The sequence below is a fragment of the Bombus vancouverensis genome, chromosome 18 (genome assembly GCF_051014615.1).
Source record: "Bombus vancouverensis nearcticus chromosome 18, iyBomVanc1_principal, whole genome shotgun sequence".
Taxonomy (NCBI): domain Eukaryota; kingdom Metazoa; phylum Arthropoda; class Insecta; order Hymenoptera; family Apidae; genus Bombus; species Bombus vancouverensis.
In genome coordinates, this window is record NC_134928.1 from 4,351,009 (window position 1) to 4,367,531 (window position 16,523).

The 16,523-nt window shown below is 34.2% G+C and overlaps 4 protein-coding genes and 1 long non-coding RNA gene across 10 annotated transcripts; 2 read left to right on the forward strand and 3 right to left on the reverse strand.

Annotated features, from left to right (window-relative positions):
* Positions 1 to 2: 2 nt before the first annotated feature.
* On the reverse strand, positions 3 to 1,503 carry mRpL22 (mitochondrial ribosomal protein L22). Of its 4 annotated transcripts, none has more exons than XM_033341022.2 (4): positions 1,362 to 1,503; positions 654 to 860; positions 360 to 573; positions 3 to 279 (listed from the first exon to the last, which is right to left on the reverse strand). In XM_033341022.2, the coding sequence occupies exons 2-4, from the start codon at positions 855 to 857 to the stop codon at positions 59 to 61; spliced, it is 639 nt and encodes a 212-aa protein (XP_033196913.1). In that variant the 5' UTR covers positions 858 to 860; positions 1,362 to 1,503; the 3' UTR covers positions 3 to 58. The 4 variants fall into 4 exon arrangements, with proteins under 4 accessions (XP_033196913.1, XP_033196912.1, XP_033196911.1 ...); XM_033341021.2 differs by having other exon boundaries at positions 1,299 to 1,440; XM_033341020.2 differs by lacking the exon at positions 1,362 to 1,503 and adding an exon at positions 1,029 to 1,184.
* A 61-nt stretch (positions 1,504 to 1,564) lies between these two features.
* LOC117160322 (dnaJ homolog subfamily B member 12) lies at positions 1,565 to 6,313 on the forward strand. 2 transcript variants are annotated; one of them, XM_033341013.2, is made up of 8 exons: positions 1,565 to 1,840; positions 2,188 to 2,341; positions 2,450 to 2,595; positions 2,711 to 2,851; positions 3,088 to 3,218; positions 3,322 to 3,437; positions 3,636 to 3,799; positions 4,496 to 6,313. In XM_033341013.2, exons 1-8 carry the CDS (start codon positions 1,708 to 1,710, stop codon positions 4,606 to 4,608), a joined length of 1,098 nt encoding a protein of 365 aa, XP_033196904.1. In that variant the 5' UTR covers positions 1,565 to 1,707; the 3' UTR covers positions 4,609 to 6,313. The 2 variants fall into 2 exon arrangements, with proteins under 2 accessions (XP_033196904.1, XP_076482421.1); XM_076626306.1 differs by lacking the exon at positions 1,565 to 1,840 and adding an exon at positions 1,957 to 2,109.
* On the reverse strand, positions 5,466 to 7,070 carry LOC143304021 (uncharacterized). The gene is made up of 2 exons (XR_013060715.1): positions 6,538 to 7,070; positions 5,466 to 6,396 (listed from the first exon to the last, which is right to left on the reverse strand). It is a non-coding gene; the product is annotated as an uncharacterized LOC143304021 (long non-coding RNA).
* A 207-nt stretch (positions 7,071 to 7,277) lies between these two features.
* On the forward strand, positions 7,278 to 12,724 carry LOC117160317 (heparan-alpha-glucosaminide N-acetyltransferase). Of its 2 annotated transcripts, XM_033341005.2 has the most exons (12): positions 7,278 to 7,549; positions 8,146 to 8,274; positions 9,562 to 9,695; positions 9,792 to 9,907; positions 10,191 to 10,356; positions 10,445 to 10,649; positions 10,848 to 11,015; positions 11,138 to 11,259; positions 11,328 to 11,488; positions 11,748 to 11,922; positions 11,997 to 12,109; positions 12,459 to 12,724. In XM_033341005.2, exons 2-12 carry the CDS (start codon positions 8,152 to 8,154, stop codon positions 12,638 to 12,640), a joined length of 1,665 nt encoding a protein of 554 aa, XP_033196896.1. In that variant the 5' UTR covers positions 7,278 to 7,549; positions 8,146 to 8,151; the 3' UTR covers positions 12,641 to 12,724. The 2 variants fall into 2 exon arrangements, with proteins under 2 accessions (XP_033196896.1, XP_076482420.1); XM_076626305.1 differs by lacking the exons at positions 7,278 to 7,549; positions 8,146 to 8,274 and adding an exon at positions 8,953 to 9,039.
* Positions 12,725 to 14,005: 1,281 nt separating this feature from the next.
* On the reverse strand, positions 14,006 to 14,947 carry LOC117160344 (uncharacterized). The gene has a single exon (XM_033341039.2). The coding sequence runs from the start codon at positions 14,752 to 14,754 to the stop codon at positions 14,086 to 14,088; it is 669 nt and encodes a 222-aa protein (XP_033196930.1). The 5' UTR covers positions 14,755 to 14,947; the 3' UTR covers positions 14,006 to 14,085.
* Positions 14,948 to 16,523: the final 1,576 nt, after the last annotated feature.

The window sequence follows — 16,523 nt, forward strand, 5'->3', positions numbered from 1 at the left end:
TCTCAGAAAAAAGTATGATGTATAATTATTTATTTACATATAACTATATATGTGTATATTATAACGAATTATATATTTTGCGGGTACGCATTTGTTCCATCCATTCTTCCAACCATTCGTCGCCTGTTTTAGGTGCTGGTTGATAATAATGTTTTGGTGGTTTCCCTTCTTCTAAACGTACAAAGTAATTACAATATCTGTAATGTACTATTCCTATCCTTCCTCTAGCATGACGTCGTATGCCTTTTATTGTAATACTCTTTGTTGCAAAAGATTCAGCTGAAAAATACAATGAAAATCTATAATACTGTAGTACTAAAAATATTGAAAACATTTTATTTCTTTTTCAATATACTTACCAACCCATAAGTTACTTTTGAATTCAATATTATGTTCCTCTACAGCCATACGTTGTGCCTCTAAGATAACTTCTTTTGCTATGGCTGCACCTTTCTTCTTCAAAAAGCTCAATTGTTTAATAGCTTCATCTACGCTCATACCTCTTACAAAACAAGCAATATACCACATATTTAATGGACTATATTTAATGAATTTTTTTACGTGACAGACATACTATAAGATATAAAAATATAGTGAATAATTATATTTTAATTAATAAAATGGTATTATTTTACAATATAAAATAAACTTACACCTGGTCTTTTCTCTTCACCTGGTTTTTGCGGAGGAAAAACAGCTTTATTATATTTAAGGAATCCTTTATTTGATTCTTCTTCTTCTTCATTTTTATACCAATTGTATGATCTTTGTTGTATACTAGATAAACAATTGGAGTTATCTGCATTAAATATTTTGTTTGATATAAATCGTTGTACACATTGCCTTATACCTAGCATTTTCTGTAAATGTGAAAATGTATATAAAATTAAGAACTAATAATTAAAGAATATTCATTTATTTCTAATATAAATTCACATTTTGAAGAATTCAAAATATATTAAAAAATAACCTTGCAGTTGAAATGCGTCATAAATAAATATCATTTAATAAATAAAAGATATGATTACCTGAAATAATTTATAAACGTTTGACAATTATACGAATAATAATGTTAAATTAATGCTTGACTATATAACATTAGTTTATAATATACAAATAGTTTCAAACTATTGACATAGAAAATACATTGATTCTAAAGAAACTAGAGATGCCACTTTGGCAGTAATATTTTAATCTAACATATACGATCAGGGTATATTTTTTGACAAATTCTTATTGTAAATAAAAGAAATTATTTATGATAAAATAAAGTTTTTGAATTATATAAAAACAATTACTTCGTATAATTTGCAAGAAGTAATATTATGTCTTAGAAAATTATTCAATACGCGTTTATTTACTTCTTTATGTAGGTCGCTTTATGTTATTGTTAACAGAACTTTTTTGAATTATACAAATTTCAGTTAATCGATGGCAAACATTTTGATTGGTTGATTTTAGAGTTAAATTATTCAGGTCCGTGAATAAAAACAATAATTATTATATTATAAGTAGCGCCTGTGAAATGTGTCGTCACTTATACTAGTATATGTAGGGATGGTAGTGGAATGCTCTACTTCATAGCGTGTTCATGACGCAACTTATTAAATTGCTATGGCGGAGAATTAGTGTATGATTAAATTTATTTACTGTTCTGCTCCGTCATTGTGTTTAAGGTAAAGTTTAATTTGGCCTTTAAGAAAAGTCATGGATAGCAATAAAGATGAGGCTGAGCGATGTATGGAACTCGCTGAACGATATCTACGGGAGAAAAGATACGAAGAGGCGGAAAAATTTGTACGTAAAGCACAGAAACTTTACCCAACAAAAAAAGCAGAAGGTAAGGTGGGAAAAACCCACGTCAGCTTCTATAAAATAACTTAATCAATTCTTAGTTGTCCTTTACTTTATTTACATCTAACCACTAAATTATTGACACTATTGACATTATTTGACATTTTGGAAGAGATCCCTGTTGTATTTTTGGTTTCAAAGATTGTCATTTTTTTTAAAAGATTATTTTAATGTTTATATTGAATTCTTTAAGAAATATGGTTTCATGGTAATCGTGTGTGTCTGAATATTGATCAAGAGAGAAATGTAGTATGAGTAAGCAGAAAATTAAGAGTTTAAGTGAAATTTGTGTAACTATATACTATTTTCTTGTAATTAATGATACATTCACAGATGTATTGGCAAAAGTGACAATGATGTCAAAACAAAATCAACAAAAGTCTGAATCTGAACCTACAATTAAGAAACGTCAAACTGCACCTAAGGAAACTACACATACTCAAGCTTCTAATGATTATACAAAGGAACAGCTTGAACATATTAAAAGGTACTTGTGTCGAATAAAGTTCTAAAATCATCTTAATAAAAATTTTGAGATATAATAATAAGATTTGTTATTTTATCATTAATATTGGTGTAATTCATTTATTTGTAGAATCAAGAAATGCAAAGATTATTATGAAATTTTGGGTGTAAGCAAAGATGCAACTGATAGTGATATTAAGAAGGCATATAAAAAGTTGGCACTTCAATTACATCCAGACAAAAATAAAGCACCAGGTGCTGCTGAAGCATTTAAAGGTAAATTAAAAAGGATAATAAAAGTATATTTGAGGCAGATTTATTATGACATATAGTATTATTTATTGATATATAGTATTTATTGTGACATATGTATAATTTATATTGTGTTTAGCCATTGGAAATGCTGTCGCTATACTCACTGATGTGGAAAAAAGAAAGCAGTATGACATGTATGGCCCTGAGGATGAAAGAATGCAAAGTGCTCAAGCTCACCAAAATCATTCACATTACAATTATACAAGGGGATTTGAAGGTACATATTATAATATCTTTTGTCCAATATTTATTTTTTATCATAATTATTTATCATAAATTTATTAGATACATTTATCACCATTTATTATTAAAATTATTATTAATAGGTTTGTAACAGAGATTGTAATAAGCTTTAAGCCTCACTATGATAAACAAAGAACAATGATAATAATAATAGTAATAATTTATCAATATTTATTAAAACATATATACTGATTAAATAATTTTTCCTAGCTGACATAACAGCAGAAGAATTGTTCAGTATGTTCTTTGGAGGTGGGTTCCCACAGCAAGAATTTTATATGAGACGCTCTGGAAGGTGGGCGAGACAACAAGAAGCACAAGCTCAACATGTTCATTCTCAGGTATGAAGGAAAAATATAGTAATTTAATATATTTAAAATATAGTAATTACAATTTCTTTTTCAATCAAATCATGCTTTTTTAAATAAATATTATGATTTTTAGCAAGCAAATGGATATACCACATTCCTTCAAATGTTGCCTGTGCTGTTATTAATATTGTTAACTATGATGAGCAGTTTCTTTATATCAGATCCTGTATATAGCTTACATTCTAGCGCGTAAGTGTATTCATAATTCGCGACAAATACATTTATGACAAATAATGACGAATAAATTAGTTTAAATTGATAATTTTATGGAATGTTTCAATTTTATTATTTACGCTTTATTTTTTGGCTTCTATCTCTGGTATATTTTAAAGAGAACGATTGACTCGTATGAATGCGATTATATGCAAATTTTAAATTTGTACACAGAAAATATTCTGTATTGAGAACAACTCAAGGATTAAGGGCGCCCTACTATGTGAAAGAAAACTTTCATACTGAATATCAAGGCAGTTTACGTAGGCTAGAAATTTCTGTTGAAGAAGAATACCTGCATAATTTGAGACATGCCTGTTTTAGAGAGAAAAATTATAGTAAGTATTTTATTCAATTGATTACTAAATGTCCCAGAGTAGCAAACTACGTGTAGTTCTTAGAAATAATAGTCTGTCACACAAGAGTATGCCGACGATATCTCTACAAATATTAATTCGTTTGTGATAAATTTAGTATGGATTAAAAGTACAACTATTTTGCTTTTATTTAATAATGGATCCAATTTCCTCCATTATCGATTATAGTCTGACATCGTTTCGGTATGCTTTCTATCAATTTTTTGGCGTACAGGACTAGTAGGAACTCCATGTTCTTCGAACGCGAGCCATTGAGATTCTAATCTTTAATATGCGTTCTCCCTTTAGTTTATTTTTCATAGAGGACTACATATTTTCTATCGGACCTGCATTAAATGACTGTGGTGGCCAGCTCAGCATAATGGAAACAAAAAGATCGTTTCAAAACGTATCGCGTAGGCAGTATTCATTTTTCGGATATATATGTTGTATTTCTATTCATTGTCACAAAAGGTACTAAGACCAAGACATTATAAATCACTGCGTATTCCAGAAGACTATATAAGTTTAGAGTATTACACTTTTCCCCACATTAATTATCAAATTTCGTAGATATCATTGGTATACTTTTGTGTGACAGATTGTAAAAAGGGACTTAACATAATAGTCAAAGGATATGTCTTTATACTTTGGATATATCGTTTCTTTAATCCTTAGGGGAAACGATGATGTGGAAAGCAAGAAACTTTGGAGATCAAGAATTATTTTCCAAAGCTAGAAATATCGAAATGCCCTCATGTAAGAGGGTACAAGATTTGCAAGGCATATAGCGGCGATACTTTTTTGAATAGAATTTTGTTGTAGATAGGTGTATATTGTATTTACACGTGTGTAGTTACTATTTGATGAAATGAAGAATATCAAGTATAATGCTTATGCGTAATATATTCTATATATTCGCGTAAAAATTTATAAATGATATTCTTCTCGATCCGTCATGAAATTTTACATAGACCATGTAAGCTGTTTGTTCCAACTTAAATTGTAAATTGATTTTAATAGCACGTATGAGGAATTCCAACATACAATATTAATATCATATTTAATTTAGTTAATCTAACATAATTTTTAAATTCTTTAGACTGAACAGTGCAATTTTATAATATAATCTAATATATCCAATATGTTGATTAATTTATATGCACTGTTATTCAGAATTATCTATGTATCGTCGCTACGACACGCAGAGGAACATCTGGGTGGCATAGTTAGTGGCAAACATTAATTTTGAAGATTTAGAAGTGTTTCCAATATCTATAAACATCGATTAATATTTGGCTGTTAATAATTTATTTAAAATCGTGCTGTACTATTTATTGGGTACAGTAATAGATCATCACTTTTGGCTGTTAATCATTTATTTAAAATCTTGCTGTACTATTTATTGGGTATAATAATAGATGTTAGCATGTGATGATTTTGACGCTTTTGATAAATATATTATTGCAATATTAAAATTGCTTGTACACGAAAAGGATCTAGATAATAAAGGTAGAAAACTCGTTAAATTATATGAAAACGAAAGAATATAAATTATATAATGTACACTAAGGTCATTAACGTTAGGAAGATATGAATAAAATTATTGCATGCATTTGTTTTAGGCAAGGAAAAATTGGGGAAAAAAAAAAACAAAAATTAAGAAATGCACACCCACTTTATAAGGCCTAAGTTATATTTCTGGTAATAGCGAAATTTGTGCGAACCACCTTTTTCTTTTGTATAAAATCCAATCCTATTCACAGTATTACATAATGTCGACGTATTTCATAATATAAAGTATTTCATAATATAAAGAATTATTAATGTTAAAAATTCCACAGACACAATATTATACTAGTTACATTCCTTCTGTTACTATGAAAAATACACAACACATTGCAAGCTAGCAAAAAACCTAGTGTTTGTGACGTATATCTATTCGTATATTATCTTTCTCTTGTAAAATGAATATAGTTCAAGCTAAAGAGAGGAAAGCATTAGCTATGCATGAATTTATTGTCACATATGGCGAATTGTAATAAATAATCTTGATGGAGTCGCAGTCATCGACCCATACACATCATCGCGTCGTAAATATTTATATGGATGTAAATCTGAAGAAAAAGGAATTTCGAACAAGCTAAACAAGTGGCCACATATGTCTGCTGTTGTTTATAAATTGTAATGTACATGGATAACATGAGATGGATGACCAATATACTCATCTTAAGGAAAAGGTTTGTTTGTCTAACATTGAAAGTTTTTCGATATTAATTATTATCTTTGTAATTGATTAAAAAATGACTACATTTATGAAGTTATGGATTTCGAAACGTCTATGCTAGTCAGTCTACCGAACTGCACATATCAAATTTGTTTTATAATTTGCTCAGCTCGTACGTATTTAATGGCACTTATTTATTTGAATCATTATATGATATATATATGTCAAAGTATTTTAATTAGCTTCAAAATAAAGGAACTTGAAAATTACGATCTTTCCCATTTATGCACGTCATGCTTTCCATTAGTTCGGGAGTACCAACCTTTTTAAATTAGACGATCATTGGAATAATCTACAAAAATTCGTTATGCATCGAATATTAGGTTCATGTTCCATGTCATATCTCATCCGCGATTGTATTATTATCGACATATCTATCAATTAATCAATTAAATTTATCAGCAATTGTGATAACACGAATAAATACTTTTACCTATACTTCAAATAATATTCCTGATAATAGTATAGGAATCAAGTGACCTCAATGATTTCATTCAATATAAGTTCATCGCATGCTAAGGCTTTATCGATTTTCATACATTTAAAGCCCCTTTTATCGAGTTCTCCAATTCAGGTCAATGTGTGTGTCGATTTTCACCTGTTCAAGGTTATCTATCTCCGATTGTATGATTCCAGAATGATGTTGCCTCACGTTTCGATATACAGTTTTTCATTCGATCCCCTTAAACTCAGCTGACAAAAGCAGAAGCCAGGAAGAGAAAATCTTTGCGTATAAATCGATTTTTCGTATTGTGTCTTCTCGCATAGCGTCAAATTATTTCAATCGAACCGTATTAGAAAGTACTAAAAACCGCTACTCAATTGCACCGATCATAGAATTTCATAAAATATCCTACAAGAAGTTCCGTTACATGGAACATCTGTTACGAACGAGAATTACATCAATCTCGCACACCATAAGGCGCTGAACGATGATCGGTAAACACGTTCCAAAGCCCGTCGGATAAAAAGTCTGGTTCAAGGCGGCCGATACTGTATGCAGGAGATCGCGATGGCTCGGTTAGTGGCCAGGTAAAATTCCTGTTGAATGCCAGGTGAAATGTCAGTCGATGCACCCACGTGATTCGTGACGACTCGAGCCGGCTGTCTGTTCGCCAGCACACGGCGCGATATTAAAAAGCTGTCGCACCACTCTCGTTCCAACTCGCGCCGATTAAACCACGGCCGCGCAATATTTGATCGTGGAAACATTTGCTGACCGAACGTCGATATACATACGCATATGTGGTAATATACCGTTAGAGCCGATCATTATTGCGAATTATCCAGCTAGCTTGTTATATACCTTGTATTAACTATTTTGCACTGAGAAGCACCGATTGTTCTTTGCTTTTTGTCCCGTGACAACTGTTCGACATTTTTCCTTTCTGAGGTCCAAGCATTTATAATGCGCATCTACTTGTGAGTCTGAAGAACAATACCAGGTATTTTCTATATTAATTTTTTATTTTTCTCTCTTTCTTTAAACGGAGTATATTTGTGAATGTATTTAAACGTACTCTAAAAATTACTTGATAGCGTGTCGGTTATTGGTAACAATGCAATATTAGGCGAAAGACAGTGGTGAACTTCATCCACTAAAAGCTCTTTATCCATAGAATATCGATTCTTCTTAGATTAAATTTCTGCGATATCGACGATTTTAAAGTAACAATCTTATGTACATAAATATCAGATTATAGTTCAGAAATAATTTTTTGACTCGTCAAGAAATTAATCAAGAAATTCAAATTTCATGGATTCGAGCGAAAATTAAAATATTCTCCTTCTTGTGCCGCGTAAAAACATTTTTATTTCATCTAGATACTTCATTATCATACCATAAAAGGCAGAAGAACTCATGGTAAAAATTCGGTTTTTAGCGTTCCACTTTCCCGGTCACCGTATATGGAACGTGTTGTAAACATTTCTCTCAAATTAAGGATGCGTGTTAAATCTAGTCATCAGCCGTGATTCCTCGCGCGACTTTCGAAGCGTGCACCGCGAGTTCTTCCTTACCCAGCATTTATTCTCGGTTCAGCGTGACATGGAGACAATGGATGAGTGGATCTGTGACCAGGACACCCTTGGATACGACGAGGCTTGTATCAACTTACGCACAGAAGATTCGAACGCCTGGCTCTACCTGCTTTCCGCGGATTGCGCGCTGGTGAGTCACGCAAGGACACGCTCTTTTTATGTTTTTTCGTGCTTTGCATACTTTTGCCTGCTTCTGTGCAATACCGTTTCCTATGAATATTCCAAGAACGGCTTCAAATGTTGATTGGAGTCTCAGGTAACCATGATTATTGGTTAAATTTGAAGTTAAAGAGCTTTTTTTAAAACAATTAGACTGCACATGTTTATACATTTATAAATTTAAATACGCGAACACATGGAAAATCTATAGTAAATTAATCGTCATAATATTTACAGAATGAAAAAAGTCGGTATTGGGGTTCCATTTTTCTAATTGCGCTCAGCAAAATATGAATTTGCATAAAAATCCACCGTTCAGTAATATATTTTTTACGATACAGACGAAGAAGTTAACCCTTAACGCTTCGACTTTCAATTGTAAATATCAACCGGCAACTCCAACTTATTTTCATCATACTTCGACTTGCAAGTTTTTAACACTTTATCGACCGATACCTATTAATCTGCTTTTTGTCGCCGACGCTTACCGACTGATAGCCTACTAATCGGCTTTTTGTCGTCGACAATCTTTCTCATTATTTGAGCAGTAATTTGTTATTTAGTACTAAGATACCTTGATCAGTTGCGTCAGTTGCGTTGCTTTGTAAGCTTCCACAGTTTTATACCAATTTGAAAAACTTACCGTTCGCGATAAACGAAAAGAATGGTATTGGAGAGACTAAACCGAAACAGAGCCGGCGCCAGGGAGAATCTGCGCCTGAGTTGCCAGTCGGACGTGCGTATATTGTTGAACCGCTAGCGGTCAGTAAAGTATTAACTGTCAGATTTTAAAGAGTTAGAGCGCCGCATATCGGTGATGCTTGGGATGCACATTTGAGCATTTAGGGTTAGATTTCTTTTTCTTTCATTCTTCGAATCCTTTTCCATTTTCGATTTATTACATCGTAACGTTACACGAGTGAAATAATTTATTGGTGTGATACTTGCGGTATACAGGATGAATTAACGTAGTTAGTTCGATAACCTTTTAATGTTCGAATTTTGAAACTAATCAACTTCTTTAATCGAGATCTATTCATCGAATCCTTTTTCATTTTCGATTTATTACATCGTAACGTTACACGAGTGAAATAATTTATTGGTGTGATACTTGCGGTATACAGGATGAATTAATAAACGCAGTTAGTTCGATAACCTTTTAATGTTCGAATTTTGAAATTAATCAACTTCTTTAATCGAGACCTATATTTTCCTCTATAAAAATGTAGTCATACCACAGAGAATAATCTCGTTACAGTGCCCATATACTAGGATCAAGCAGATCGTAGTAAACTGGACTTCCAGCGTGACAATCGATACTATTCGATCCACGAGCTTGAGAGTGTTGGATGCCGAGGATCCCAACGAATTTATATCCGCTAAAAATACCAGGTACATTTGGTTGACCGAAAGAAGTGTCACGATACAACGTGTCTTAAAGTTAACGCCGTCCAGTTTTATACGATTTACATCTTTTTCGCATTTCAGCGACGTGATCTGTGAGCTGACGCCGAACCTGGGACAGTTCGGTGTGTACGAACTTTCTATAGTAAATCGAAGCTGCGATATAAAGGTTCTGAATGCGCCAACGTATCCTTATACAGGCAAGGCTCCCTGCATCAAATAGAATTTCTAATAAAAGTTGAAAAATAACCAGTAATTGTTATACGTATAAATCTGTGTTTAGACCTTATCCAGATCTTATTTATTTGTATCGAAATATCAGATCCGTTTGATGGTTATAAATATTTACCGGATGGTTGTAGATAGCAGCCATGTTACATCTGATTTAATTTATTAAGATGTACGATAGCACCTTGATTGTAGAAGAGATTACAGCAAAATAAAGTTCAACGGTCGTGTTGATAAAAGTGTAATTTTTTTCAGAGCTTCTTGTTATTTTTGGAGTATTGTTACTCGTTCTATTTGGTCTGTCTGGCTTGAAATCACTGTGGCACGTATGCAGGAAGAAATATATGAAAAGTCAGGTGGATGATGGCGCTATGAAGCAACCCGCGAAACGTCGAGTGAAGGCGATTGACACGGTGCGGGGGTAAATGTTTCTATTCTATTTATTTCTCTTTTAATAAAATCGCTTCGTATAAAATATTACAGTATTTAAGAAAAGTTTAATGTTACAGGGCCAGTACGTTGTTGATGATATTCGTGAACGATGGATCGGGTGGTTATAGGACTCTTGGTCATGCGACTTGGAATGGATTGCTTCCAGGAGATTTGTTGTTCCCTTGCTTCATATGGATCATGGGCGTGTGTATCCCCATAGCGATGTCCAGTCAGATGAAGCGCATGACACCGAAACGCCAGATATTATATGGAATCGTCAAAGTAATTGATAACAATTTCACAGATAAATATAAAATTTAATTTGCATTGAAACAATTGCAAAGAAAAACTGGTAGAATGTAATTTGCATTCAAACAGTTGTAATAGGAAATATAGAATTTATGCAAATTAGAATTTTTACTTTGTATTTCAATCTTAATTTATTTATATTTATTTATATTTTATTTTTTTATATGGCAGAGGAGCATACTTTTATTTCTAATCGGGTTGTCCCTGAATACGGTGAGCACAGGTGGCCAGCTTGAAACCATCCGCATATTCGGTGTTCTGCAACGATTCGGTATAACTTATTTCGTTGTTGCTCTGTTATATTTCCTTTTAATGTCAAGAAGACCAAGCAAGATACAAGTAAGTGTATACATACTTATAAATGAACATTTTCTGTATGTATTTCCCCGTAAAAGTATCAAATATTTTTATATATTTTCTCGGAAACATCGATTTACAAAATATTTCATTTTCATTCATAGTCTCCAATGTTACGAGAAGTGCAAGATTTTCTTCTGCTTCTTCCTCAATGGTGCGTGATGCTCGTGATTGTGGTCGTTCATTGCGTCATAACATTCTGCTTAAACGTTCCAGGATGTCCCACGTATGTACGTATGATTTAATGAATGACAATTGTGTTTTTACGAAAGCATCAAAAGCGATTATTCTTAGTGGATATCTTGGTCCCGGTGGTCTTCACGACGACGCGAAATACTTTGATTGCGTGGGCGGTGCAGCAGGCTACATTGATAGAGTGATACTTAAAGAAGCTCATTTGCACCATTCAGCTACGGTTTATAAATCTGGACCGTACGATCCTGAAGGAATTCTGGGTACACTGTCTTCCATTAAAGTACTGTGAAAATTTATTCGGCGGACTTTCAATTGTTATCTTAACTTTTCTTTTCCAAAATCTCATACTGCACAAATTTATTTAAATTTATTAGGAAGAATTTTTAACTTTTTTCCAATTTTACTTTTCAGAGAAATAAAATTCACAGTTCCATAATAACCTACTTCACGTGCAAATGAATATTATTCATCCGACATTTTTCTTTTTGATGTTTCTAAATAATTATTTCCAAAATCAAGGTACCCTTACAACGGCGTTTCAAGTCTTTCTTGGCCTACACGCTGGCATAATCATGATGACTTACAAAGACTGGAAAGAACGTGTAATCAGATGGTTAGCATGGGCTGCGTTCTTCGGTTGCGTAGGATGCGTTCTTCATTTTACCAACGTAATTCCCGTCAACAAGAAATTATGGTACGTTTCCAAAAAAGGACAACGTCGTATCGATTACATTATAAAACCGTATTTATTTGCTATTATATATGCAGGTCACTGTCATTCGTATTCGTAACCACGTCTTTTTCCTTGGCTTTCCTTTCTGCTTGCTACTTGCTCGTAGATGTCGTCAAGGTGTGGAACGGTGGACCTTTTCGTATTCCTGGTATGACTTTCACGAGATTACACAACCACTAAACAGGTTTTGCGCCAAATCGATTTAAGACTTGTTTGAAGAATTAATGCTACTGAAAAAACGTAGTTTTTTAAACCATTATCGTCTTCGATACACTTTTCAATGCAGTTAGTGTCTTACTAGCCAGCAGATATCAAATAGCTATTTTTCTAATTAACGATTCAAATATACTATAACTTATATATAAATTTGTAATAAACGTTTTATTAGATTGTTAAAAGATAGCATTAAGAAAAATTCAGGTTGGCGCGCAACCTGTTCACTGTTTCAACACTCTTTTGCAACAAATGTAAAAACGATTATATTCGATTATCCGTAGGTATGAATGGTTTACTGCTGTACGTTGGCCACATGGTGTGCTATCAAAATTTCCCTTTCCACTGGAGCATCGGTAGCATGGAAAGTCGAGCACTGCGTTTATGCGAGGCCATTTGGGGCACTGGATTATGGTCAATTATTGCATACGTTATGCATGCAAAACGCAATTACATCAGCCTATGATAATATACGTTCAGCAATCTTCTACATGTATAACAGAAATTTTGTACACGATGCTTAAAAAAAAAATCAAAGGTTGCTGTCTCATTTATTCATTTTTATTGAATGAAAGATGATCGAAAGTTGTTACAAAAGGCAGCGAGGAGTAGATTGACTCGAAACGAGGTTTAAAGTAAATTTTACAGATGATTTATTTTGCATAACTTACATAAATATAGCACAATGATTGATCGAGGTAACATGATGGTATTCGACTCGAATACACTTCGCGTTGGTTCCTTTTTATTTTGAACGAAGATGGCGAAACAGGGAATCATCGCGACCAGGTGACAATTATTTTCAATTTTGAAACCGAAAAACCAGTCGTGTGATTCCATTCTCTCAAAAGATCTTCGTCTTCTCACAATATGCGCACACCGTGGGATTAAGAGGGAAGAATAAGGGGAATGGCAGAAGAGATAAAACGAAACCTATACGGGGCAACAAATACAATGAGGTGACGTGGGAAGATCTCAGGAACAGTCCTGTGGTATCGATGGTTGTCGTGTTAAAACGAATCGCGACGAATCGTCGTAAACAAAATAAAAAAAGAAAGAAAAGAAAACACACTAGCAATGCCATGTTTCTGATGGAGGCACCCGTCTTTGTTCAGTAATCCGCTGTAACAGGACCCAAAAATTCAGACAGACTAGATTATTAACGTCCTATAATTATCCTATGCTTTGGTTAAAAAAAAAGAAGAAATATAATAAAAGAAAAAAACTGCTCCTATCAATGGTGAATTGAATAATGGCGAGTGTGTCATAACTTGGAATTCTCTCGTGCTACGACTTTGTAGAGGGACATTACTTTTTTATGTAGAAAGGATTCAGCGTCGTTCAATTGCGTGATATAATTGATTCTCATTATAGTCTATAATTCGTACAAATATTGCTGGCTCCAGATACAATTGAAAAATAATCGCCTACTTTTTTTTCATTAGAAACTATTAACGATAGAGTGAGAAAAATTGGGAAAATTTTGAATAACCAGTTAAGATTTAACAGACTGTAATAGTTATAATTAGAGCAATATAAAATGACGTTAGTAATATTTTATAATGTATTTCGTTACATCATATTACATTATATTATATTACGTTACATTATACAATATAACGTTATATTATATTACGTTAAAATATATTGCGTTATATGGTACTACTTTATAATGTATGACGTTATATAGTATTTCGTTATAATGTATTATGTTACAATTTATTACCTTATAATCTATTACGTTACATAGTATTACTTTATATAGTATTACGTAGTATTATATTACGTTATGATGTATTACGTTATGATGTATTACGTTATAATATATTACGTTATAATATATTATGTTATAATGTATTATGTTATAATGTATTATGTTATAATGTAGTATGTTATATAATATTACGTTCTTCACACATGCACGAGTCGGAATTGTTGGGAGAAGTCGAAGCTTATCCGGGGTCGGGCTTTAGCGCTCCTGATCGCCCGCTTTAAGAAGTATTGCGTTCCCTTGTATGTCTCGTAGCAGAGGGAGATCTCTTCCTCGTCATGATGCCGCCGACGGCGGGCTTTCTGGAGCCGCCTGCGGGCCCGAATGCACGTCGCCCGTAGATCTGCAATGTCCTGGGTCCACCAGTACGCATGTCGGTCCTGTCTAGCACCAGTCGAGGAGCGCAGCATCGACGCATCATATGCCGCGTCCTCGTCCACGCTTTTCTCCTTGACCACGCTTTTTTCCTTGTCCACGCTTTCCTCCTTGTCCACGCTTTTCTCCTTGTCCACGCTTTTCTCCTTGTCCACGCTTTTCTCCTTGTCCACGCTTTTCTCCTTGTCCACGCTTTTCTCCTTGTCCACGCTTTTCTTCTTGTCCACGCTTTTCTTCTTGTTCACGCTTTTCTTCTTTGTACGGGCGTCGCGATTCCAGGCCGCGACGATGGCAAATGCCTGGAGCATGTCGTCGTCTTCGATCGCTGTCGCTCTATCCTTGATGCGTCTCGATCTTGATGGCGGGCGGGAGGGTTCCATTCCCCGGATGCCGTGGGCCTCTCCCGCGGGCTTTGTCTCCGGCTTGACCTCCATGAATATATAGAGGTGGTGTGAGAGCTTATCAATCCTCTCAGCTACTCTCCAGCCTGACACCCGTCGGAACGGATTGGGGGTGCCCCATGTAATATTAACGACGGAACACCTTCCCCACGCCACGCATGTGCTGGTCGAGCCTCTGTTAAGTAAGAGGAGATGTAAATTATTACCTTATAATGTATTATGTTATATTATATCACGTTATAATGTATTACGTTTTATAGGTTTACGTCATATTACACTACGGAATATTATATTACGTTACAATGTATTACGTTATAATATATTCCGTTACATTGCATTACGTCATATAGTATTACGTTATATTATATTCTGTTATGTGTTACGTTTTATATACAGGGTGGTTGGTAACTGGTGGTACAAGCGGAAAGGGGGTGATTCTACGCGAAAAAAGAAGTCGAAAATATAGTGTAGCGGCACTCGACAACACAAATACCGCTACTCGACATAAACAATTAACGGACGACGGTAACGCAGTGGTTAGCGCATTAGGCTACGAAGCTCCCCCCCCTAGCTAGCAGTACCCCCAGCAGCGACATCTACAGCCACCAGCCACAATCATCACGGACTAGACTCATCCTCTACAATAGAATAAATCTCCTCTCCAATCTTCCCGTAGCTGGGACAAAGACTGTTTGTTTGAAGGACCTTTTAGTCAACTAAATTCTAAGATTTATGACGGGCCCTCAGGCTAGCTGAACATGTACTGCGGAGACGCATCGAAGCTGCCTGTCCGTTTGCAAAACATCTTAATTGCCGAAAAACCCAGGTTTTATAGCGGGTCCTCGGGCTGTTGGGACTTGTGCTGTGTACGTGCCTCAACCTCAGGTATTACTTGTCCTAAGGAACCGTTAGCATGTTTTACTGTCCGATACCTCTATGGGTAGTTCCTTTAATGAGGGTCATAACACCGCTCCGCACCTTTGTTAGACGGAGCGCCCGTCCCGTTAACCGCGGCTACGTTGGGCGACAGGCTATCGCCCCGAGTCACTAATCCCGGACGGTTACCATCGGCTTGGATAACTGCGATTGTTTCATTACGGCTATAGTAGACTCTAGATTACAATGTTAGGAGATTATCCTGAAGTTCCAGAGAGGCCCCGGCGTCCTTTCGTCTCAGACATATATTATATATGATTGTCATATAAATGCGTTAATCAGCCATGTCACTGCGCCACGTCAGAAAAATTACTGAAAATTCTCAACGCGAGAATTGATTGTAATTTTAATAAATAAATAAAAGAAAAAAATATAAATGCGTATATCATAAATCAAACGTTACTAAACGTTACTGTATGAAAAAGCATGAAATAGAATGTTAATTATTGCATTATGCATTTCTGCAATTAATCAATGAATTGAACTGAACATTTTCAAACCAGATAACTGTAAGAATTTGAACACTAAGGTGCACACGTATATATGCGTACATCAACAAACATAATTTCCTTAAGAAAATCTAGTATTTTAACAAATATTTTCAGCATGAACATATTGTTCATTATTATTTTAAAATGCGAATTTTAAGTATTATGTGAAGACAGATAATTACCGAATTACAAATTGCTGTTACATGCGAAATATAAAAAATTGTATGCTTATTCGTACTATGTAACAGTGCATATACGTAATCTTTCTACTTACTATTTTGTTAATAGTAATATAAAGTAAAATTAAAATATAGTCCATCAAATCTAATATATCCACAATGAAATAAGATTATGGTCATATAGATAATTTCTAAA

Bases quoted from the DNA above. Each gene is read 5' to 3' on its own strand.
- mRpL22 (XM_076626307.1), bottom strand. From the start codon at position 991: ATGACGCATTTCAACTGCAAG. The intron at 861-970 runs GTTATTTTTTAA...TCACATTTACAG, and splicing joins TGACGCATTTCAACTGCAAG to AAAATGCTAGGTATAAGGCA. The intron at 574-653 runs GTAAGTTTATTT...TATATCTTATAG, and splicing joins GTGAAGAGAAAAGACCAGGT to TATGTCTGTCACGTAAAAAA.
- LOC117160322 (XM_033341013.2), top strand. From the start codon at position 1,708: ATGGATAGCAATAAAGATGAGGCTGAGCGATGTATGGAACTCGCTGAA. The intron at 1,841-2,187 runs GTAAGGTGGGAA...ATACATTCACAG, and splicing joins CCCAACAAAAAAAGCAGAAG to ATGTATTGGCAAAAGTGACA. The intron at 3,219-3,321 runs GTATGAAGGAAA...TATGATTTTTAG, and splicing joins CTCAACATGTTCATTCTCAG to CAAGCAAATGGATATACCAC.
- LOC117160317 (XM_033341005.2), top strand. From the start codon at position 8,152: ATGGAGACAATGGATGAGTGGATCTGTGACCAGGACACCCTTGGATAC. The intron at 9,908-10,190 runs GCAAGGCTCCCT...AATTTTTTTCAG, and splicing joins GCCAACGTATCCTTATACAG to AGCTTCTTGTTATTTTTGGA. The intron at 10,650-10,847 runs GTAATTGATAAC...TTTATATGGCAG, and splicing joins TATTATATGGAATCGTCAAA to AGGAGCATACTTTTATTTCT.
- LOC117160344 (XM_033341039.2), bottom strand. From the start codon at position 14,754: ATGGAGGTCAAGCCGGAGACAAAGCCCGCGGGAGAGGCCCACGGCATC.